This window comes from Haliotis cracherodii, unplaced genomic scaffold (assembly GCF_022045235.1).
Source record: "Haliotis cracherodii isolate W230 unplaced genomic scaffold, xgHalCrac1.p SCAF_3, whole genome shotgun sequence".
NCBI lineage: Eukaryota > Metazoa > Mollusca > Gastropoda > Lepetellida > Haliotidae > Haliotis > Haliotis cracherodii.
The window spans coordinates 43,751,068-43,776,602 of NW_027266286.1; the positions used below are offsets into that span (position 1 = coordinate 43,751,068).

The 25,535-nt window shown below is 40.0% G+C and overlaps 1 protein-coding gene across 1 annotated transcript; it reads right to left on the bottom strand.

The window, feature by feature from the left end:
* Positions 1–25,052, bottom strand: LOC139474289 (uncharacterized). Its single transcript, XM_071257240.1, has 3 exons — positions 23,857–25,052; positions 1,715–1,897; positions 1–547 (listed from the first exon to the last, which is right to left on the bottom strand). Exons 1-3 carry the CDS (start codon positions 23,971–23,973, stop codon positions 383–385), a joined length of 465 nt encoding a protein of 154 aa, XP_071113341.1. The 5' UTR covers positions 23,974–25,052; the 3' UTR covers positions 1–382.
* Between the last annotated feature and the right edge of the window lie 483 nt (positions 25,053–25,535).

The following is a 25,535-nucleotide window of genomic DNA, read 5'->3' on the forward strand; positions in this document are numbered from 1 at the left end:
ATTGTCTTTCGTCGTGTCTTATTCAACTTCTTGTGAATGGCCTTACATTGTCATCAAAGTGTTCGTCATACAATCCACAAATACGATCGGTGTGTCCGATGAATATACATATTCATATGTCTTCATTACAGTTGTTTGTGTTGGCAGTCATGTGATGCAACGGGGGAGTGCGGCGATGGAGGGATGTGTATCCAAGCAATGTGGTAAGGTGATACTGCAGCTTTGAGAGCTCATTGAAAATATTCCTTTGTGTTGACGCAAGTAACAGCTCCAATAGTACAAAATCCAAATACAGAATACAAACATCACTTGGAATGGAAATCTATCACATACATCACATACCATTCGACTGTAAGCATTTGTGACGGAGGCACACCCTTGGCTACCTGGCAATACATTTCACAACCATAGCAGCATCCCACTGATTTAAAAGAATGTCAAATTTAGCATCCTCACAACAGACACGTGGTGCGTGATCTGGATCCTGATTGGATGTCCTCACTTCTCCACCAGCCCGGTAGCATAAATGACGAACTTCAGACCTAGGCTGAAACAAACAAAGAATATTTTGCACTTTTTAGGGTCACCTTATATCATCAATATTTCATAGTGATTCCTTCACACATAATTATGATACAGCCGGAACCATGCCATGGGCACCTGAGATTTCTTACGATAATGGAAAAAAGAATCGCTTTCATGTACATGAATTGGAAAAAAAACGTGATCTAAACGATGAAATCAGAGATGATTTATTAATTTCAAATTCTCTGTTATTTCCAGCAACGATTACTTGATAGAACATAGACATACAAACACGACTACATAACTATGCCACCCCATTCCCTCTCCCCCACCCCCCAACATGGTTGAAAAAGGTACTTGCACCTCACCTGAACCGAAATCTTGGAGAGAAAGAATAATGAAGCTGAATTCATTATAATCTCTTCATTGTTACTACTGCTTCTAATTCGCTCGTCACGCCGAAGACCCGGGTTCGATTCCCGACATGGGTACAATGTGTGAAGCCCATTTCTGGTGTCCCCCGCCGTGATATTGCTGGAATATTGCTAAAAGCGGCGTAAAACCAAACTCACTCACTCACTTACTGCTTCTAAATTGCCACTTACAAAAACGATTTCAACGTATCTGAACGTAGCAAGACAACTGCCTCTTAACGTTTTACTTTACCAAATTAGTGTTGAGAATAATGTGCCACTCTGTTGTAAGCATTTTTCCAGCAGTATCACCCCGAGGGACACAAGAAATGGGCTTCACACATTAAACCCATGTGGGGAGACGATCACGGGTCTTCGGCGTGAGGAGCGAAAGCCTTACCCCCTTGGTTCCCCCACCGCCCCGTAGCCCACTCTGTGGCCACGTAAAGGAACACACCTTTTTCATGTTTGCGGTAATGACCATCCTATAATAATCGGGACGTGACACAGAAGGCAACTATCTGTTTTTTTTCGTCTGAAAATACAGCAACTGTATCATTTCCGTTTTCCGTTTTTCGTACATACTCTTCTGTCAAGTGTTGTGTTCACTTTTTTTTGCAATTATAGCCTCGACAGCTAGGTCGATAACGAACTGATACTCACTCTCATTCACCAAAGGAACAATGAGTCATCATGTTTTTTCATATGTCGCTTCATTGCATATTGGCAAAATAACTCATACGAACAGCAATTTAATCAAAACTGAAAGTACCCACCATGCAACGAAAACTGAATCCCAGTGCGACATCCACTGGAACGACTGCCACAGTCTCACTATTGTTACAACATATCATCTCTGAACACACTATCGTAAAGTCAGCATTACTTGTGGCATATCCGAGGATCCCATTGCAGCATCTGTCATTTACTGTAATATTTGGAGTTGGCAACGCAGTAGTCTGAAAATATAAATGAATAGCATAAGCACGTGTAATATGTATGTATATAGACTAACACAGTCTATGAAAAACATTTCTTAAAGTAATTGTATTTTTATTTTCTTCAAAAGGAGCTTTCCTTTTCTGCTTTTGGTTTGGTTTAGTATGATCTCGACTTGCCTAGGCTTTTAGTAAAAAAATATCTAGCTATATTCCAAAGTCATGCCACAGGTCTAGGATGCAAAATACTTTTGAGAATACAATTACACCGAAAACTGAATTTATTTTAACTGTAGAACAAAATGAAAATACATCTGTCGTGTAATGGGGTGAACACATACAAACTAAATTACCTCTCCAAAAATACCATGATAATGTAATAATGATATAATAGTGACTAATCACAATCTCATGAGTAATCTACATATTGGTGCTTTTTAATCAGTGAAGCTATTTTGAGGGTGGCCTTCCATTGAAATGTCCAACTTGTATTCAGATGGTAAAGCCGCATCTCGAGATAGAGTTTCAGCAGTGGCGTTGAGCAATGATCAAAGAGGCAGGAAAGAGATACTTTGTAATCGGACGACTGGGCAAATCCCCTGAGGATGAAGTGTGTTATCCCTGTTGTATCGCTCGCCACTACGACTGGGCTGAGGTAAACATGAGGAGCAATGGGAAGCTTTAAAGGATTCTGTACGTAACCTTGAGAATGTGACAGTAAAATACATTGGGACCAAATGTATTAGAGTCTTGAGGTCAAAGTTAATGCAATTGTGTTCTAAAACTAGAAATGCACTGGGAATAGTCAAGGAGGAGGGAGGGGGTGGGGGTATCCGCCCTGTAAGTTGGCAGTGATGGCCATTAATGTATTTACGCAAGAAGAACAATTTGAGATTAAGGAATTGGTTTTGTCGCTTCTATTTGGTACAAATAAGAATGAATGCTCTTAGTAACAATTCAAGTGGTCTCAGTTACAACCACCTCTGTCAAACAAAATCCATGGCATATGCACTATATCTTTCTTCATACTCAATGTGGCGACATCGTTATTACTTCATAATGAAAAGGCTTCAGGCCAGGCGAACTTATGGGGTGACGAAAACATCAAATGATCTTTTTCCATTAACACCTGGTTTCGTTCAAGAGATATTGTTCAGAAATATTTCAACTTTATCACGGTAAAAGACACCAAAAATGGACTCCACATATTCTACACAGGTATGGAATCGAGCCCGGGTCTGAGGCGTGACGAATCCCGAATTTGTACACACTTAGCTAACAGTAATAAAAAAAAATAGCCATAAACATGCGGTGATGTCTGGATTACTGAGTAGATTCAAGTAACCCAAGGCGGAGATAAAGATCATAATAGACAGTGAATTGTGTTTTACGCTGTGGTCGGAACTTTTACAGTCATTTAACTTATGAATCACAGCTCAAGACACATCTCTTCCCAGAAGCATATTACTTGCATGAGGCAGACAGGCAGGGTGAGACACTGTTCTGGGGCAGTGAACCACTTTGCCATTTGCTACCTGTATATGAATTGGTTTAGACGTAGCGCTCTGAGCATGGACGAGTGTTGGGGGGCTAACGCATTATAAGTACACATTATTATTATTATTATTATTATTTACAGATTGAAATATAAAATGCAGCAGAGACGGTTTGGGTGATCCTGGCACAGTCAGGCTGGTTAGGCTCATCATCAGCCCCCGGCCCTTGCCCCTTCTACACGCATCCCAGGCAGCATCCTAGGAAGCTCTGCCTAGTCAAACCCACCCAGGACTTTTCGGTGAATGTGAAGATTCACCAACACTGCAGCCTTCTGCATTACCCTCATGCAATTAATGTAAATGCAAATGTTACATTACATATATTATGCTAAATCTTAAGTAATTCTCTGGTGTGGAAAACTGATAATTGTTTCACCATGTGTGTGTTAGTTCATCTATAGCAGCTCATCTTACCATACCCATCAAGTTCAAGTGAGTGAGTGAGTTAAAGTTTAACGTCACCATCAAGTTCAAATGTGAGCCTAGTTCTCTTTAAGTTAATTATCGTTTAGAACGTATAGACATTTAATTGTTTGTTTTTGTTAACCACTGAGACCGCTTCTTATCTGTTTCCGTCAGTCTGTGTTGTGTAAAAGAGCAAAAAGAAAGAATGAAAGAAACCAGAATAAAGAATAAAGAGCACAAGAGACTTGTTACTACAATCAGAGAACAGATTGGGAGGTACCAAACCTAAGGCACCAAGAACAACTTGGGATGCAAGCGTGACATTTCGAAAGCAAGGTCCGCATATTTGCCATGTTTTTTCCCGAATCTTGTCAATCACACTGCTGTCAAAAGAGACAGAAAATTCAATAATAAAAAGGATTTCATTGCATTTATCAAAAAGGACAAGATCAGGTTTGTTGGCCTGGATACGTCTGAGGCTGCATACTGACCTATTCCAAAGAATTTGTATTCATCATCATCATCATCATCATTATTATTATTATTATCATTATTTATGTTATTGAAATATTCCAGTCAGTCATATCAGTGGTTGAAAGCACAGGCACTGATCGACCTCATCGGGGAATGCTGGCACAACATTAGCCAGGTCACACTTTATATAATCCCATGGTCATCATTATTCGTTTCTTACAACACATTGTTATTGGGTATTGGTGATGATAAACACGATCACATATTGTAACCACATTATCCCAATTTAAGTCGCAGCGAAAACCCAAGAGAGTCGCAGCTACTGTACACGTGACATCGTGCTTCTTTCAGCAGTATCAAGACTACCCTTCTGTGTGATGTATAGAACGGGAAACATATCTAACTTCATCAATTGATAATAAACAAAGTGTGAGTAAGTTTTTCGCCGATGTGACGCTATTCCAGGTCCTTTACGACGTGTCAGCTTGATCAAAACATGAAGGGAAGCAGGTTGTAGACGTTAACACTCTTTTCAAAACTCACGAGCACGAATATGGAGCAGAGCAAACTAGAAACATAATCATGGTGAACCAGGATTCCAATCAACGATCATAGATTCCTGGCACACCCAAGGGACGCAACTCAAAAGAAGTTAAGGAACATACGAAGTGTTAGTAAGGCTGTAGTGAATATGTCATGGTTGGTTGGTTTACAACACTACATATATAGCAGTCTTCCAATTGATGTTCTTCAACTTATTTTGAGTAGTACATATTAGTACACATACAATTCAAATAGTAACTGCTATACCAACTCATGCTGTCTTTATCTTACTGTTTCTTTTATATGTCTGAGACATTCTATGGTCACTGAGCATACCAAAACGTATATTAAGTCAGCGTCACATTTAATTATGTCTGCATATAAATTAAAGGCATTATATCACCTCGTTACTATAAGCGAGCCGGTTCAATAGACATCATCACAGTAAAGTCATCTTTGGTATGCAAATGTCGACATTTATCAAAGCTAAGCGCCTTTAATACCAGCTAAACTATTTTTTCCAGTTAACTGGTTCATCTCAAGGGACGACTGGTGTGAACCGCTCGCAAATCTCCCCTGGCACAAGCAAATGGAGAAGAGAGCGGGTTGTGTCATTTGAGACCTGATGAAGCAAAATTGTGTTACACGATCTTCGCCGGAGATGCACCGTCCTGGCCAGACAGCCAAAGGGACATTATTATAAATTTCAGAAGCAGAATATATTGATTGATACTCGTGTATGCAGTTTCATTCCTCCAGCAGCCATGCCTGATAGTCCTTCTTGACCCGTGAGACCTTACGGCGATATAAGAACCACCACGGATCCACAGTAAACCTTTGCAGGTATTTGCTTTGAGATTTGATGTCAAAGGAGTCATGACTAGACACACTTATGTCGCGATGATGCGTGGTGGTGATCATACAACTGGTCGTATTCTGGGATGTTTGAATTGTTCATATCCACTGACAGAATATTGAATTGAAACTTGTATCTTGGGCTGCATTGATTCTTCATAATACTACACGAAAAAGCAAAGAACATCCGATTTCGTTCAGATGAGAATAGTTTATGAAGGAAAAAACTATAGTCATATGAACAAATCGGGTGTTCTTTTACTGCTTTTAAGAAGAATACATGGGCAAAACATGGATGTGCGTTCCTGACTGAAACTTGGGTGAGGTGAAGTATGGTTTAACGTCGCGTTCATGATTATTGCACCTTAAAAGTAAGTGTTTGGCTGCTGGTACTAGTCCGGACTCATGCCCGTTTTACAGTGCTAGCTAACCGAGATACAATGTCGAAGTTTAACATGGATACCCCACACAGATACGGTATACTGACTCTGAGCCTGCCAGTCCTTGTTCGATCCCCTTAAAGCCGAGCGCCGGGCGGGGTAACAGCAAGTACCATCTTTAATCGCACATTGGTATGACGAAAACCACCGACCTTCCGCTCTCCACATATGCTCGCCATCTATAAGACCACATAGGCGGACTTGCATTTTGGGTTGCATTGATTGTACTTCTGTGTATACATGGACACAACAGGCATTGATCTTGATTAAAATGACAGGGCCCCGGTCCACTAATCGATCGTCGAGCTAGGGTGATTGTAACATTGACTAACGACAGTCGAAGCCACAGATCGCTTTAAGGAAAAGGGTCTAGGGCGTATCTTAAAATGATAGGTGATGAATGTGTATATGTCAAATGTATATTTCATTTTCTCAGCTAGTGAATGTTCGGCAGAGTGTAATATTCCACAAACTTAAAATACATTTGCTAATGATTTATAAATCATATATCTTGATACGACTAATGCGTGATACTGATTGAAAGAATGACTATATTCATGTACGTCATGGCAACATCGAGTTCTGTTTTGTGTGATCATCTTACAGCTTATTAAAACAAGACACGTCCTGGACATAGTGTGTATTAAATCCGAAATATGAACGCATGTTGTGATTCATCTGAAATCACATTCACGTGGACGTATGTCTTTTTGTTGCAGCTAAACCCCAAACAGAACGAGTTAAACCGACATGATACATTCTTTGACAAGTAAAATGAGAAATGGGGCCCGTGCAAAGAGCATAGGTCACAAAAATGTGACGTTATACAACACTGGCATGGAGAACCGATATATTTGAAAGACTGATTGTTCCGCTAGATGGATTCCCGGCACTCTAACATATCTTGACTGTCCCTGAGGCTAGTATCCTGTTGTATCAAGTGAAGAGCACCACGGCAACATGGGACGATAACGTTAGTGGAAACCTTTTAGCACCCAACGGGCAGCTGTGGTTGTAAAGTATGTTTACTCCTCATAGAACAACATGGGGCATATGCTGTTAGGATTCCCATGTCGTGCAAAGACTTGGTTTGTTTCATTGCTAGAAGAAGATGCTAGAAGAAGAATTACTCATCTCAAGATGGCTCGTGTTTACCTCGGAGTCTGTACTTTTGAAAGTAAGCTCCTGAAGCCGGTTATTTTAATATTAATATATAACAAAAAGGTTTAAACTATTCGCGTTGTCACAATTATCTTTTACAAGAAGTACTCATGTCAACTATTTCAGCTGAATGACGCAGACAGTCTTGAAATAGTTTCCAGTTGTTACACGTCTACATACTCGAAGTGATATGAGTAATGAACGTCTTGAATCGCGCTGCTCATATCAACCCTGACAGCCGCAAGACGCTACAGCACGAAACTGTAGGCATACTGTATAACGGTTTAAGTGAAGAAACTTGACTTCCCACTCCTATAACAATGCTCCCAGATTGCCTCCTCCAAGCTCATTTAAGATCAAAGTATGGAGGGATTTGCACACCCTTCATAAGGCTTCTTGAATCCCTATTGGACAAGCACCGTTATTTTCAACAACTGTCTGGCGCTAGCCCTATGCCGGTATGGCACTAAGGGCCCCACGGGTATAACACATGAAAGACGCGCGTCGGCAATGCAATAAAGACCGTTCTATCTAAATGCAGTTACAAGGGGTTCAATAGATATATATCTGGGTCATGTCTCGGAGGGTGAGTATTGAACTGACATTACATAACAATAATTATAAAATGTTTAGTTGTTGGTGATCGTTGGCGGGATACTATCATTTATTCGTCATTTCTCCATGGTAACATGAACTGAACACTATCTCTGTTTAACTTGTTCTCTTGTATCCAGATCTGTCTAAATGGGCCGTGTATAAGTCATAATCAATATAGTAATGATTCCGATTCAAATGGGTCGTGTTACATTCACGAAATGATTGAAATTAAAGCTATACGTTAGTGCTGCGTGCTGGGAAGCATATTAATAAATAATACACAGCATGTGAAGCGTGAAATCAACATTGATAACGACATGCGTTATGAAATAGACCCAGCGTTTTTCAAATGGAGATTTCAAACATGGTTATAATTATAAGTGAACCAGTTAGATTGTGGTTTTAATCAGGAGATATCAACTGTTACAATATGTAAAGCGATGGCGTTATATGGACGAGTGTTAAAAAAATATTTTCTGCACATAGTCTCATTATTTCTCTTGTTTGGTTTGCGCCTCTTTGGAACAGCATTTCAGTCAAACTAAAGCGTGTCATTTTGATGTTCGGAGTGATGCAGATCTTAGATGTGAATAACAATGCCAAAAACAACAAGCACGGGTAAACCTAATAACATAATCTGGGCGAATCTGAAATATTGGAACCCGCCATCATAGGTATCTAGCACTCAAATCCCTCTGTAGATTTTCGAAGTTTTATCGACTACGATTGTTTTAAACTTTAATTGCAATTGTTTAAATGAAGCAAATTATTAAAAGAAATGTCTGAGAGTACGGCCAGCTGGACTTTTGCTGAGTGCGCTTTAAACTACAATCAAACCAAAACATGTCTGAAAGTAACTCTCCTCCAAATCTAAACATATTGAACATTTTATTCGGAAACCAGACGTCAACAATTTTCACTTAATCTATTGTGGTCCGTCCAAATGCATTAATGAGCGTACGTGAGCATCAGGCCATGGTTAACGGAAGACTCGCCATTGTATAAAGTAGTCTCTCTCGAACCAGTTGAGCTCACACCCTTACAGTTCCTGTCAGGTTTGAAGTGAAATAACTGTCATGACCCGTGGTGAGTCCCTGGAGACATCACGAATTGACACGTGCAGAGCTCTTCTGTAATTGTCGTGACAGGCGAAAATTGTCTAAGGTTATTTTCTTCATTGTTATTGCTGAAGGCTAGACAGGAATGCAATAAGATCATAGTTTACAGTTTTAGAACTGTATCGATTTACATCGTGGCTGGCAAGGCATGCTCCTCTTCGGCTCATGTTTGTTAGACCTTGACCTTCACGAAATATAGTGGTGCATATAGATGATGATGAGGTTGGCGTAAAACCACTCATGTCTGCACAGTCGTGATCACTCTTCGTTCCCTCCATCAATGATGCAGCGTGTTCACATTGAGCAAATTGATGTATGGTAACAATCATATTATACCGATATTAGGGACACGCAATTAAGATATATCTTTCAGATATCCATCTCTTTCTTGGACATGGCAACACCATGGACGTTGCACGAGAGGGCGAGTTCTCGCTGTCTCATGACATTTACAGATGTTCTGTGGCGGTTCTGTCACACCTGCTGCGATAATTTGAGGGAGAGAGTTGGGGATAATTCCGCATTGAGCAAAGTTTGAGTTATATTATGTCGTGTGAAATGAAAGTGTTTTCTTCAGTGAAAAGTCTCACACGCAGGTGCATGGTGCTGACAGACCACTCATCGATTCGGAGCATATCTGGAATTTAAACCCACAATGGTGGAAACAAAGTGAGTGAGTGAGTGAGATAGAACATTAGATCGGCAGTATTTCAGCCATATCGTGACGAGAAGTACATTAATAATACATTATATTTAAACTACATAAAAACCTGTCAACGATGGACAGTAAAAGGACTAGATATATCACAGATTATATTTAAAACTAGCAGATAATCATACAAATATAACACCATACGTAACAATACAAGATAGAAATGAGCTATCGCCAGCCACTGAAGAGAGATCAACATGCTAGGGTCCATGGCGACTTACAGTACTTTTACTACATGCATGGACAACAGCCGGATTTACACCATCCCCTCAGCTGCTGGCAATTATTGACAAAGTTAGCAAACATAAAAACAACACATATGTTACGGTTAAAAACGTGATAGAAATAAACATACATTGAGAGACGTGGTCTTAATACCCTCTCAGGGGGACAATAATTTTACACTACTTTAACCCCCTTTGATTCATTGATCTGCTTATGTTGATTTTCCAATTTTCACAAAAAACAGATCGTCATAAATCCCAAACACTATACATGCATTGTTTAAGTTTTGCAATTAATCAGATTACAGGATGTGTTTTGAAAGCGACAGACCGCCTCCGTAGTCTTGTGGAAGAGTGTCCACCCGGAGAGCTGAAGGTCCTGGGTTCGATTCCCGGCTGCGTCATACCAAAAGACGTTAAAAGATGGTACTTGTTGATACCCTGTCTGGTGCATGGCATTAAGGGGCTTAAACAAGAACTGCCGGCTCGGAGTCAGTATACTGTGTCTGAGTGGGGTATTCATGTTAAACTGCGGCATGGTATCTCAGCGAGCTAGAACTATAAATCGGCACCAGTCCGGCCTAGTACAAGCAGCCACACACACACACACACACACTCTCTCTCTCTCTCTCTCTCTCTCTCTCTCTCTCTCTCTCTCTCTCTCTCTCTCTCTCTCTCACACACACACACACACACACACATACGTGCATGCACGTCGCTATAGAAGTGCAATAATCTTGAACCCAATTTCACCTCACCTTGAGAGCGACAATTCATGGCACAATATATTCTGTATAAGCCTGTGTTTATGGATCACATGATACAATGAAAAAGTCATTTTCGTCATTCGTACGTCAACTCTGGAAATGTCCTCAACTTGTCTTTTATAAAACGCTTACTCAGGGCAATTACGATTGAGAATGCTCTTTCATATCTCCGTAGAAAGAGTGTCCTCAATTGTTCTGAAACGTAGACATGAAGTCAAAGGCTTGCGCTATAAGGCTGTAGCTTGAAATTACGTGAAAGCTGACCATTGGAGAGTCACCACCTTTGTCATACAGTCTCTCAGATAGTTTGAGGATAGTTTGTTGTCACTCTGAATCGTTATGCATAGATACAAATTTAAACCAGACGAAATTGTTACACTGGTGTCTTTTATTTCGAGTTCTGGAGGATAAATACAGTGTTAGGGAATTGACTATTTAACCAACTATATACATGTACTAGACGGTCATCTGTTCGGCCAAATTTCGATGTATGGTTTTAAGGAAACAGATCAGAAAGGAGGGAAGCTAACTTAGTGACATGGGTATTTCCCCAAATGTCCTATCCCCAAATTGCACATAAATTGTATCTATGGGAAAGTCCAGCATTTCACATATTGGTTCTGGAATCCAGTACGAAAAGACATTTCCATGTCTTCAGGTTTTAGAGTCAAGTCAAAAGAAGAAAGTACTGTTGCATGGTTCTTGCTTATTTCTTAACCGTTAGGATTTTGTCCTTATATGGGGCATTATTTTATGTCACGCAAACCAAACTTTTTGATCACACAATTAAAGTATACACAGTGATGGTTACATGTGGGAAATGTTGTTTCGAGCCTTGCCAATGGCCAGGAACATTTCATGTTGGGAAGCCAGATTTTGAATAACAGCTGATTTTAATAAAAAGCGTTCATTCCAATTCTGCTTCCAATATTCCGTGAAATTCTACCACTATTAGTATGGGTCCCTTAAAAGACATCATAATATAGTGTTCATATTATGCAAATCACGGTGGTGTCTTGCCAGTTATGCATACGTTTTTAGCACGTGTTATTGAAACGTGTAATGTTTCCATTACAATAAAATGTATTTCAGTCTGTCAACACAACACGTATCAATTCATCGCATTAACGCTCAAAGTGGGAAGGAATCAGTCGTCTCACGGATAGTGGAATGTTCTATTTGTCACTCCCTCCATGATGAATTGTACTCTGGGTATCACACAAAAGAAAATAGGTCAATGTTATTGTGGAAGAGTCAATTTTTAGTGTTGGCTTGTCACGCCAAATGCCCGGTTTCGATTTCTCATTTGTACAATGCCTGACATCCGCTTTTGGTGAATCATGTATTTTTGCTACAAGTGACACAAACAGCAACACAAGCATTTATTCCGCAAACTGCTATCAAAGAACATGTCAGTAGGGACGTTAGGCGTTCCACGGTCTTTTGACCATCGATAGGTAGGTCCAGACTTGTAATATGGTTCTTTCCAGCTGAATTGCACAGACTGAAACTTCGCCCGACTGGAGAAAGATTCTGGATACTTGAACAAAACGTATGCTACGTATACCCTCAAAATCCCAACTCAGCATTGCGATGATTTGATTCCCAAGAGTTAAAACAGCTCATGAAAGCGCTTCACAGTCTGGTTCACTACAGTGAGTCGCTCTATACTAGTCGTGTTTGCTCAACACTGAACACGACAACAGGAGGAACGTGTAAAACAAGTCAAAACTATTCTGCTCCTTGGGGGTAAATCGATATCCACTGACAGAGTTAAACAACCATGAATCCTGAGAGAATCTTCAATGAACACATTAAAGAAACACAACATTTACTATGTTTTGTGTGTGCTGTACTTAGCTCATGGCAACTGTATGCTCGTACGGCGTAATCATTTTGTGTGGTAATCAGTTTATGTTTGTTGGCCATAACCCGCCGGCAATTAAGAGGCAGGGAAAATATGTTGTGAAGACTTTTACCAATTAATAATCCGTTCAGAAGTAAAATACAAGAATTATTGAATCTACAAATTCCGTTTGGTTGCAGACAGCATTGTCAGCATCCCCCAATCTCAGGGGAGTAATTGGATTTATGCCAGTCGGCATGACTCATAACGTAAAGGCAACTTGTTTAAGTTGACAAATAATTACATTAGCAAAACTGTTATGTGATTTAACCATACACTTCCCACACAGTCCTATATAATTCATCTCTGCAGACGGTTATTGAAAGCGAGTTGTTAAATCAAGTATTAACATTGCGTTTCTGTCCCTGCTGTGAAAATAGCATCTCCTCTGGTGTTGTGAATTGCTGTTTCCATTAGCGAAACCTATTAAGCTAAATAGAGGGCCGTTGTATGCAAAGCAAATCGGTATAATTAACTCTCTTGTGGTTGTGGCCACACAAGCACTTCACAAACAAGGCATGTGGATACAATATGTGAAGGTTTTGACATTGTGATGCCTGGTTTCATAAATTCTGAAAATGTCCTTATCTCAGAAATACACAACAGATTATTTGCATATTGTTTTTATTTTACCCTTCTTGTTTAAGCTAATTTTGAGAAGTAACAATTTCAATGATGGCTTGTCCAGAAAGTTTATGCCATTATGTTCACTTCGATATCATTAAAAACCCGGAGAGGTCCAAAATAGTTAATAGCTTCGTTTCGTCGACCCAACCTGATGATTCCATTCCTAATGGTTCTACTGCTAAAAATGAAAGTATTCAGCGCACAGAAAATGATTTTAAAATATCTAAGACCGCACGTGTGTGGACCCAGTTGGCATAAGCATATGATACAATACTTCTACAACTACGGCTTAAAAAGTGTTCCTCTGCCTTCCCCTGCAGCAATGAACTTTCAACGTGGGCAAAAATGCTAGGCTCTATCAAGAATAGATGAAACATATATTGATTAGCCATATCCTCATCTTCTGACGTTCTTAGCCACGATCAGTTTCATTAGGTGTTTTTTTAGAGAAAAGCACTTGAGATTTGAACAGAGAAATGTTCCAGAGTTCAGTTACCGGCTACTTGAACAACTGGTATTACAAAAAGTATTACAATATGTGCAACTGGTAATGCAATTTACGAATCTCAAACAATAATAATATTACAACTTTTTATGTTATTTGCTTGAAGGGACAGGAAGGGCTACAACACAGACCGATGTATTACAAGTTTTGATCATAATGGAAAATATATTTTTTATCCAGAATGACACCAAGAGTTCTCAGACATATAGCTTACGTAGTCTCGAAATATGACAGTTGGTGTAGTGAGACGGTCACCGGTACATTGGCTTATAAAGTACAATGTCGCGAACATATCATGTTCGTGGAGCTTTGCTGATCAGCCACATAGGTGCAGTCGTACTTTCATAATAATGTTACGACAATGCCGGTTTGGGAGATAGTCACTGAAATAAAAGTTACTGTAACTTTCATTTTCTTGAAACAGTTAGCGATCGCACAGTTGGTACAATTGATGAATAATATGAAACCTTAAAAGCCTAAAGAACCGCTAACGTTACACTAATATGTTTTTGTATAGGTTTGTGTATCTATTGTATGGTCATCTATGTGGTGTTCATGTACGTACTGATCTATCCCGACTTTTGCCATACATGCTAGAGTGCGTAAAAATATATTTCTTATCGTATTACTTCACACGTCTAGTTTTTGTCCGGTTCCCTTCCCTGTTAAAGCTTTCATCTCCAATACGGGGTGCACGGGTGGTCTAAGGCGCCGCGATTCGCTGTGCAGAGTTGCGTCCCTTGGGCACGCCAGAAACTTATTTTTGTGGGTTCGAATCCCGGTTCGCCCTGATTATGTATTGTATCTAGGTTTGTCAGCACCATACCCGTACTCGTGGGTTTCACCGAAGTGGTAAACGTCTGAGACCTTCAACCTCCCACATTAAGCTGACACGTCGTGATATAACTGGAATACTGTTAAAAGCGGCGTTAACCCCACCTCACTAACTCACTCATCACTAATACACATATACATTTTATACATTAAAAAAACTAGATGTTTTCCGTTGGTTGTTTATTGAACTTAATATTGTTTAACATGACTGATACGTGGTATTTTCAACTATGTGACGTCATTTCAAGTTAACTTCTCCGTTACACAGCACTTGGTCTATTCACCAAACATGAATGAGTGAATATGGCATTACGATGCGTAGTAGCAATGTTTCAAAAGTATCATGGTAAATTAGGCTTAACACATTGTACCAATGTCATGAATTGAACGCAGGCCTTCGGCGTGTTAAATGAGCAATGTACCAAGGCTACCCCACTGCCCCGAAACGTAAAAGAAAATATGGTAACATTCATCATCTGCAAGGTAAGTAAAGGCCGGAACCATCACTGAACGTTAGCCACATAGCTAATTTAAAATCCGACTTATGTATATCAGCGTCTAGGGTCTCCCAGAAGAATAAGCCCGCAGCGACTGCTCTTTTCAATATCCGCCTGTATGGTCTTTTATTGACTACAAAATGTTTCAGTCAAAAGAAAATTTCATGTTGTGAGGGTCACCACATTTAGGTTTATAATGGCGCCACAGACATGTTTCAACAACGACGGAAGATGGAAAGCATTTCCAAAGTCTTTTCAGCCTTCCAGACTATAGTCGTAGAAGAGATTATAAAATGTGAGAGTAATCCCTTATCCTACAGTTACACTCTTTCTATAATACCGGCCCTGGAAGAGACCTTCAGCTTGATGAACAAGCAGTGACAGGGGATTCAACTCTTTGATACGAGTCTTGTTTGTTCTTCTGGGGATATGTTTGGCTACTTTACATGTAAGAATTCATGTTCTATGTGCGTGCCAAATTGGAGTCTAGTGATTTCCAAACAATCAGGTCTATACCGGCCAGACAGGAAAATATAACGTTTACTCGTTGTCCTTATGAGAACCGTTAGCATTATTTCGACATATCGACCACTGGTAAGAAATATCTGACCCGTCAGATGACCGCCGATAATGACAGTCTTGGTCTACTCCAGACACGTATTAAATGAAAGTCCCATAGCTCTATGTTGGGGTAACATGACAACGTCTATTCTATCACAGAGAGGAATCGTGATGAAAATGCTGTACTAAGTATTACATATAAGACGTGACAGCCTGCAATGTCAAAGTGCATGGTTCAAAACCTTATTTTCCGTACGAATGATAATAAGTAGCGCATACAAAGTTACCACATGTTTATATCGCCATGTATGACAAAATCCCAGTCAGCAAATAGAGAAATGGGTAAAATAATCGATCATATTTTTTTGTAATTGAGGGCATGAGTGGAACTGTGAAATTATGGCAAGTCATGAGAACGACATTTCCGTAAGGAACTTAAGTGTTAATTTATATGAATATTTTTGGAAATACTGGAAAGAAAATATACATAAGCACATCGAGTATAATGTCTTGAAGCATTACATGGCATAGTCTGTCTTTCAAATTAATCCCAGGCCCGGTGAGAATATTAGACGGTCGGTCTCGAAATGGGATAGTATTTACATTGCTGCTATGAAGTCCGGATACGCCTGGCCACGAATTCAGTTTAATCTTTGTAGAACCATCTCGTTAACATTATTTCACTTTTAATAAACAAGCCATCGTTGTGCATGCAAAACACAAAACATAACACAAAACATACTCTTACAGCATTTTACACCCAACCTTTCGGAGCATTCAATGATTGTAGGCTCTCGAGGGAGTCTGAGTAGTCTTTGACATATCCAGCAGAAAGATTGATTCACTGCTTTTCATTAACGTGAGTCGCTTGGGAATATACCTGGTCGGAATCACTAGCATCAGATGAGCAAATATAATTATCCTCTGCACATGTATAACATTGTTCTCGGAAAGTTGCTTGCACAGGAAATTGAAAAGGAAAACTAAAACGAGGAAGGGAACAACTGAACCGGAGTTCTCTCTAGTGCGCCATTGAAAAGTGATAACGTTTTAAACGTTACTAATCAATACAAAGAGAATTGTTTTTCTACCACGCAATATGATTTATTGCTAAAAGAACTTCGGACGATGCGTTTTGATCGGAGTTGTAAATCAACCGTCGGCTGAGGGGGGAAAGTATGAATCAAGTGAAGATTTTAAAAGATTGTTTTTGCAGTAGTTCTATCATGTGGTAAGCCTCACTCTACAGATGCTGCCTTGTTGCGAAATATTTATTTCAGGTCACCTAACTCACCCCGTCAGCATTCACTAGCTTCTATAATTAGTTCCATCCAAACCATTCTTGGGCGAAATAACTAGATCCATAAATACAAAAAGTGTCACATGCGTGGAAGAGCATCAAAGAAGTAGTATAATATCTAATTTGTAATGCACGACAAGCTTCATACATCTTTAACCTGATATTTCCTGTTCGTTCAACCCGTCATCAGGGTTACTGAAATATGCATACAACAACTGAATGAGTCTTAGTTTTGTTCCATAGAAATAGGTGCATTCAGTGAAATTGCCTGGATGGAGTAGGAATATTCATACACAAAACAAAGCGAGGTAGAAAAATAGTCAAAGAGAATTAACTAATTACAAACGTTATTAGAGTATGAGTGCAGTTCACGTGTCAAAAGAAAGCGTAGATGACACGACGTCGTCGATAGTAACACAGATTACAGGATTTCTCATGCCTCATATCCCCCTTGGGGAAGGTAATCACATCATCCTTAGCATTGATACATCTATGGCTTGTGGTAGGTGTGAGTGAGTATGGTTTTACGCCGCTTTTAGCAATATTCCAGCAATATCACGGCTGGGGGACACCAGAAGCGGGCTTCACACATCGTACCTATGTGGGCAATCAAACCCGGACCTTCGGCGTGACGAGCAAACGGTCTATCCATTAGGCTACCCCCGTCCACGTCTGAAACATGTGTCAGGAAAAATATGAACGAGCCAAATAATTCATATCAGACACCTAAGCTGGGCCCCGTCTCTAATATCCCAATTTGACGACGCGCATAGGGAGCCGGGAACCAGCTTTAGCAGACACCAAGGGATAGATGGCGACTTGCCCTGTCTCGTCACTGTTTAGATGTAAGGCGTGGTGGTTCTTTGAGCTGTACAAACGGTCACAAATACGCGAAGTTGATCTAGGGGAGTAGATAGATGGGTGTACCGTATTCGGCAACATGTTGGGAATAGAACCCGTATCTCCGACGTGACGAGCGAACGCTTCAACCACTGGGCTACCCCATCAACCTGCTTGTGGTAAGAGGTGACACAAATGAATCGGGTACTCAGATGCGGCGGTGCCTTGGTTATTTGCCTAACGGACGGCCTAGAGCATTGCTCACAATATCAATCACTGGCTTGCCTGGCCGAAATTTGATTATGTACGGGATAACGCTGGACTATTGCGAATTGTAACGTAACACAACAAACAAAACACACATAGATCACACTATATAAAGCATCTTTGTCTCTATAACGTGAACGATACCTTCTTGATAAAAACAGTCTAAATTAGGTTATGGTTTTTCATTTATGAAATACAAGCTTTGGGTGAGCTCTCAAATTTATGCGATCGAATGAATGTTGTTTAACGCCGCACTTACAGTGTACATCACGTACGGAGGCCATGCAAATAATCTAGCATGTGCCATGCACACCGGTGAATGAGGGCGTGAGAAACGATCAACACAACCCGGGCACGATGACAAGACTGACCGAGCCTACTACCCATCCGATTCGTTCTTGTCGACTACTCCAAAAAGTACCAATTCTATCCCAGACTTCGCCAAATCAGGCCATTATTGGATTTGAAGCAGTGACAAGCGGCCGTGTTTGCTAAGAGACGCAAATCTGTACAACGAATTGAGATCACTCGGGCACTGGCATCAACAGCGTCTTATGTTGGTAATTATTAATCAAATATGTATTTCAAGTACAAATATAAAAGTACATAGTCATTGATTACTAGTATATGCTAATGAGGTGGGATGAAATGGGGTTTAACGGCATGTTCAAGGTTATGGTACCTATATAGCGACGTGTGTGTGTGTGTGTGTGTGTGTGTGTGCGTGTGTGCTTGTACTAGTCAGAACGAATGCTGATTTTATAGTGCTAGCCCACTGAGATACCATATGCCGCAGTTTTACAAGAAAAAACCCACTCAGTATACTGACTCCGAACCGACCAATCTTTGTTTCGGCCCCTTAATGCCGAGCGCCAGGCAGGGTTACCACAAGTACCATCTCGTAACGTCTTTTTGTGTGACGCGGGCGAGGATCGAACTGCCGATCTTCCGCTCTCCTCCGGACAGACGCTCTACCACTGGACCAGAGGTGGTGTTATATGCTTACGAAACACACGATTAGGGCATCAGTTAACACGCACTACAGTCAAGACACCACGCTCATAAGACACTTAAATAATGTTAAAAGTGCATAATATGAATAAAATTGTGCATTTTGTCGAAAAACGATAACTAACTATTTGCGTTTGTTTCTTGACTTCGAAAAATGTCCATCTAAAATTTAGGGGCAACCTTTCATGCTATTTCAGTTATAGCTGCAAGTTTTAGATGTTTCACAACAACCTGCTCACAACCAATCGAATCCTATCATAAGTTCCGTCACTTCAGTTAACAGATACAGATAGCTATTTCGTTTGCAAAAACAGGTTTTTGCCCTTTATAAAACGTATCAAAATTGAACTGAATTGAAAATATATGCCACCTGTGGTCGACAAAAAGATAGGAGAATAGATTCTGTATCGCATGAGGATGAGCCCAATGGTTTTAAACAAACAGCTGTTTCAAGCACACTTTCCCAAGTTTCTTAATAAATCTACGTAGAAAGTACTTTAAAGAGTTTCAAATCTTCATTTTCGATCTGAGGATGTCAGATATAAACGAGGACCGTAAAGAGATTATCCTCTGTGCCGCGTCCTACCGATGATCATCAATTGCAGTCAAAATGTTGAATGGATGCCATTCTGTCCAATGAGACATAAGGGATTTCTCTACTCCCCTCCAAGACAAATCGCCATCACTGTGAAGTATGTCCTTGCGTGATGCCCAACATGAAGCGCTAACTAACTATCATTATTTTTTTTAAAATGATGTGACGATTGCATGACCTATTGTTCTGATTTTTCAAAACACAACGTGAACGGAGAGAGAAAAATATGTTTAGGTAATTGTTATTGTTGTTGTATAAACGAAATAAACAGAACATATTGACAAATATGTAATTGAACGGGCTAGTACATGAAAGTTGATGTCAAATGTAACGCACTCACTTAGTAATGCGATGTCATCAACAACATAACTTGTTATCTTATGTTAATGTATCACGTAACAGGCACCGATTTGGTCCTTCAAATGTTATTCTGGTGACCAAAAAGCACGCAATGTGTCCTTAGTACTTTAAATGTTGTTACATCGGCAGTGTTTCCGATCACAAAGGGTCAATCGGTTAATGTGTTGCAATACATACCAATAATTACTTCTTTTAGTGACATTTAGAAGTTGGTGTGATGAAGTAAGACAAGTTCTATCCATGAACAACTTCTTTATTACAATTAGTGCGACGTTTCGGTGTAGATCCTAACACCTTTATCAAGCAAGTGCAAGGTGTTAAGATCTACACCGAAACGTCGCACTAATTGTAATAAAATTAAAGAAGTTGTTCATCCATAGAACTTGTCTTACTTCATGCCAATAATTGTTAATGTAATGGTCCTCATTACCTGTAGTCAGTCAAACATTGTTTGTAGACTGATGAATGAAGTTTTGTCATGTCCTACCTTGTTTCATAGTCAACTCTTATCATCTGAAATATCAATGCACACAATCCGTTCGCATTGCTTTGATGTACAAGAAACAAATCGATATATGCAAAACGTTCGCCCAAAATAAAACAATCACAGCCGGCGTTGTTTTCAATTCTAGAAAAATAACAACTTGTATGTGCCTGAAAATGTATGCCTGCACACAGTAATGCCACAGTGACACACCTACAATCTACATATTTGAGAACAGTCCAAAGAAAGAAGCCAAAATAACGAAAACCAGACTCACGAAAAGTTCGTTTATGATATCGATTTCTTCAATCTTGGTTTCTATTCCCAATTGTCTCTCACAAATAACCACTTTATAAATCGATTCTTAGCACATTAAGTGAAAAAACCGCACCAAATATCACCTCTAAGCCGTATAAGAGTTTTGAGGCATTGCTTATGTAAAAAGTGAAAATTACGTGTTTTGGCATATATATGCATGTATTCATGCAGACCATCCGCAACTGAAACAAAAATGTACTAGATTGAATGGAGTGCCTGTGATTTAAAACACCGCAGCTCTAGTGATATTATGTGCTGGGATCGAGTGGCTTTGGGGTCGAAACCCAGGTTTATGGTCTATCATGCCCATGCGCGTTGGTTTGAACAAAATGATATTTTTAACTGATTTCACTTTCGGCTTTCGACCAACTTTAGACATGCCGTGATATAACCGAATCAGAGAAGAAGATGCTTTTAAGCGTCACTTATGCAACAATAAAGATAGCATGTCTTTGCCTATTTCGTCCTTTTAGGTGACTAATATACATGCTCCATACTTTCTGCAGTTGCCCAAAACAACTTGGATATACATGTACTAAAGTAACACATTTCCCATCATACAAAAAAGGGAATGGTATTTTAATTCTCAGTAACCTAGCTTCATATATATTATTTACTAGTGCATAATATTGACGTGCTCAATAACCGTGTCCTCCTAAGCATCCCCTGGATCTGTTTTACATGGTAGTTATATAATCCGGACAAATGTCCCATACGTGAACTTATAAGCGTTTTTATATATATATATTTTTTAATTTATGTCTTAAAGCCTAATAGGAGATACATAGCGTGCGTTGAGCTATTACTCGTTATGGGCCGAGCACTCGATATTCGGACAGATGGGGCCGGAGATTTATTGTCCCCAAATCCTGGAAAAGTATATTTTTTTCTCAGGTTTTACACGAAATAATTAATCGTTCACTAGGCATCCTGGATGTTGTTAGAAACATGTTTTTAGTGAAATAAATGTCAGCTCCTTCTTTCAGACAAATAAGAGTGTACTGACTGAGAAAACAATCCCTTCCGAAACTAGAAATCCCAGGACATTAAACAGCCGTTGCCGTATACAGGCACACAATCATAGGCAATAGTGATCAGTCGTGGGAGGACCAAAACACCCACACTCACTGACCCAGTTGTCTTGGCGGTCTTCCATACTTCAGAGGTATTAGGTCAACACATGGAAACATGGTTTGGCACACTGATCTCTTCTCAGGATCACTCTGTGGCTTTAACCATCAGAATTAGTGAGTATGGTTTTACGCCGCTTTTAGCAATATTCCAGCAATATCACGGCGGGGGACACCAGAAATGGGCTTCACATATTGAACCCATGTCGGGAATCGAACCCGGGTCTTCGGCGTCAAGAGCTAACGCTTTAACAACTAGGCTACCCGACCGCCCATCAGAATTAGGACCATTCAATTATTGAAAGGCTATATATAAGTTAATTACATCACATGTTTTCCTCTGCTTGGATTTGGCAAAAATAAGTATTCCAAAGTCGATGGACATGTAAATGTGTAAAGTGCCCCGTTAAAATAGTGACGAAATCATTTCAATAATCATTTGAAATATATTCTGTTGTACGATTCCATATTATAAGCATAAGTATGATTCCTTGAATCACTATCAATTAGGGATGGCACCAGGTGTTCGGTAAAAGTTGGGCTTAATCTGCCCCACTGGTGGTTGTGCAAACTACATTACGAGCATCTTTGTCCTTTCTTATTCAATTATAAAGTTGCACTAAATCGCACAACACTACATGCATGCCATCAACCTTACCTGGAATAAATACAGACAAGTCTCAACGGGACACAATAACAAGAAATATATTTTGAGCAGAAAAAGAAACAGTTAATAACAATAAGGGATGTCTTTTTCGTTTTGTGAGTTAGAAAATGTTTGCTGTTTCTTTTCAAGTTACGTCAGACCATTAAACTACAGGTGGTACCTTTGGTGTTAAAGGCATGGGGAACGTCTGGCGACATACAAGAGCATTCAGAGAAGGAGTATTATATGTCATCTTGTGCTAACAGTACGACAGATCCCTCTTCCTTATCTGCTATTTTGGAATAAAAGTATCGCAAAGACATCAGAATAACAAAGGATTCATGCATTTGAATCTAAACCAACATCGGAGTTGCATCAGCTTTCACGAATATGCCTCACAAACAATACGTATTGGCAACGACTTTGATCCTTAGCTGTGCGCCACAGGCTTATGGTGTCCTTTGATCACACTATTCCAAATTCCAAAATGCTTCCTGGTATTTAAACATTTATACACTATCTTCCTGGGACAAGTAATATCTGCAACAGGTTGTGCAGACGTTTGACATGTATGAATATACAAGCCTGGTTGGCTGTCAAAAATCAACTTGTCTCAAAACAAAACGTAAAACATGTTCTTACCATATTATTGAAATACATCAGGATATTTCTATAAATTGACGTAGAATATTAGTCGATGTTTATACAACTACAGTATTCCAGCATTTTACGAATCAAACATGAACTAATACAACTATAACTTGTCAGGAATTTTACGAAAATGATGTCGTATATCCTAGTTTCATAATACCAACATACATTATAAAGACCAAACGCATTGTTATTATAATATAAGAAAAGTATGAGATATATGAGAATCTATCATCTTTTCAAAACTTCCTTTACACTGTTTCAACCTATATTAACAGTCAGTATAAGACACAGACAAAAATCGATCGTTTATAATAATATATCGAACAGTTGACATGAATAAAAACAATTGATAATGTTAAAAATACCATCACTAACAAAACCTCATCAGCCACACGACAACACTGATTTACGCGTTTCCCGGAAGATAAGAAAATAAGGGTCATTAAAAGCGAGCGACCACTTATGAAAGGTGCAATAAATGGTTAGAATTCGATTATCACAAAAGTTAATGATAGCGGCGTTAGGAAGATTGATGACCATAGCCTGCGTAACTACAAATTGAAGCGAAGTAAGAGCCACACTTTATTACTTACGACATCGATGCCATTAATCCAGGGGAACAGCAACACAACCCATAGGAAGGATGATAACAGAATGCTTGGCCAGATCTGGATCTTAAAATGTCTCCAGATCTTTTCAGGATTTGCCATGTCTTCAGCCGACCTTTCGGCAAATGATTCCACCGCGTCCTTGTCACCTTAATCCGAGCGTTGCAACAAAAGATGCAAATATCCCTCTTGGCTCCCATAAATACATGTTTTACTAAAATAGGAGAAGATTTGAAAGTTTTCGGAAGGGGCAAATCCCACTTGCCCCCTAAATGAACCAACACTTCACCAGACCAACCATTCCTGTAGTTATATTGCCTACATTAAGAGACGAGCGCTGTTCTTTCAATACAGCCGTAGTTCCATGTGCCCTGGATTATGGTTACCGGCGAGGAGATGCAAAACGTTATATAGAATGTTCTGTCCTCTGACGTCCTACGGGGAAAATTTTCCCCACTCTCTCCTTCCCAGGTTCCCTTGGACCTGATGCGACAGCGATCAATTCTGAATCGAGCCCATGGGCGCACGTTGATGGTTTGATCTCAACATCGTGTAATTAAAAACATTGGACGACGCAGGGTTTCATTGGACGGCCAAGGGAAATTTCCTCTGGGATAGCTTAAACAAACCCTGCAGAACGGGAAACGATGCCATTAACACCGCGGCTTCGTCGAACCGAAAATTTGTTAATGCATCCCTCGCCTCAATCGCACGATATTGTGAAAGTTCTTCCACTGCGTAAAGGTTCCTTCTATTCCATTTACTGTCACAGATTCGCAAGTGTCCGTTATTCCACGAAACTTGGAAAGACGATGTACCTCAAACCATCAAAAGTGTTTTCATTCCATTTGTCAGAAGTTTTCGTTCTCACTCTGTTCTGCCACTGTCTGATTTTATTAGCAAGTCGTCTGCCTCTTGGAAGTGGCGTTTCCCTCTGCAAATGGTTGTCTCTGACACGACACTGCCTTTACTTGCAAACGCCAGGCGTCAAACCAGGCCAGCAGGTTGTACTGGCATCGTCAACTGGAAAACACAGGGCCTCTATACGAGACAGCATGATCATACACCGCGCATGTAATTGATTTACTCTCGGGCTAAATCCTTGCGCGCTCCGTTCGCCGTCCCTCAGCATTAAATGCGAAGAAAAGTTGACTCGTGGAATTATTGCAGAGCAAGAGCTAACTGGCTATTGATACGATAATGGCTTGGCAGTGTCGGTGTAAATGTTTGGTGCAGAGAATGGACCTTGAGGCATTATCGGAGCTATCGCAGTGTAATCTCTGAAAAAAGCCATGAAGCAGAGATCGAGGCAGGAGTTACGTCCGAACATTACCGATTTTCAAATTAAACGAGCAAAGGATGCGTTAAACGAGACACGTTTTCTTAGTGATAGCTCACACAGCCGTGACAGACAGCAGATACGGTGCCTGACATTGTTCCCGCGTATAACCTCTCATCTGATGTCGCCTAAATAAAGAAGAAAAAGGTTGATTTGACGGTTCCTCCAAACTCACATATCACGCCACATCTGCCAGCAGCATTATAAATCAGTCAAACCCCCTCCTTTTGGAAACACGCGCCTAATTCGTCCCAGAAAGATTGACATAGGGACATTTAATGAGTTAATGTTCTCAACTTTGTTAGAGCATTGATGGGTTTGATTA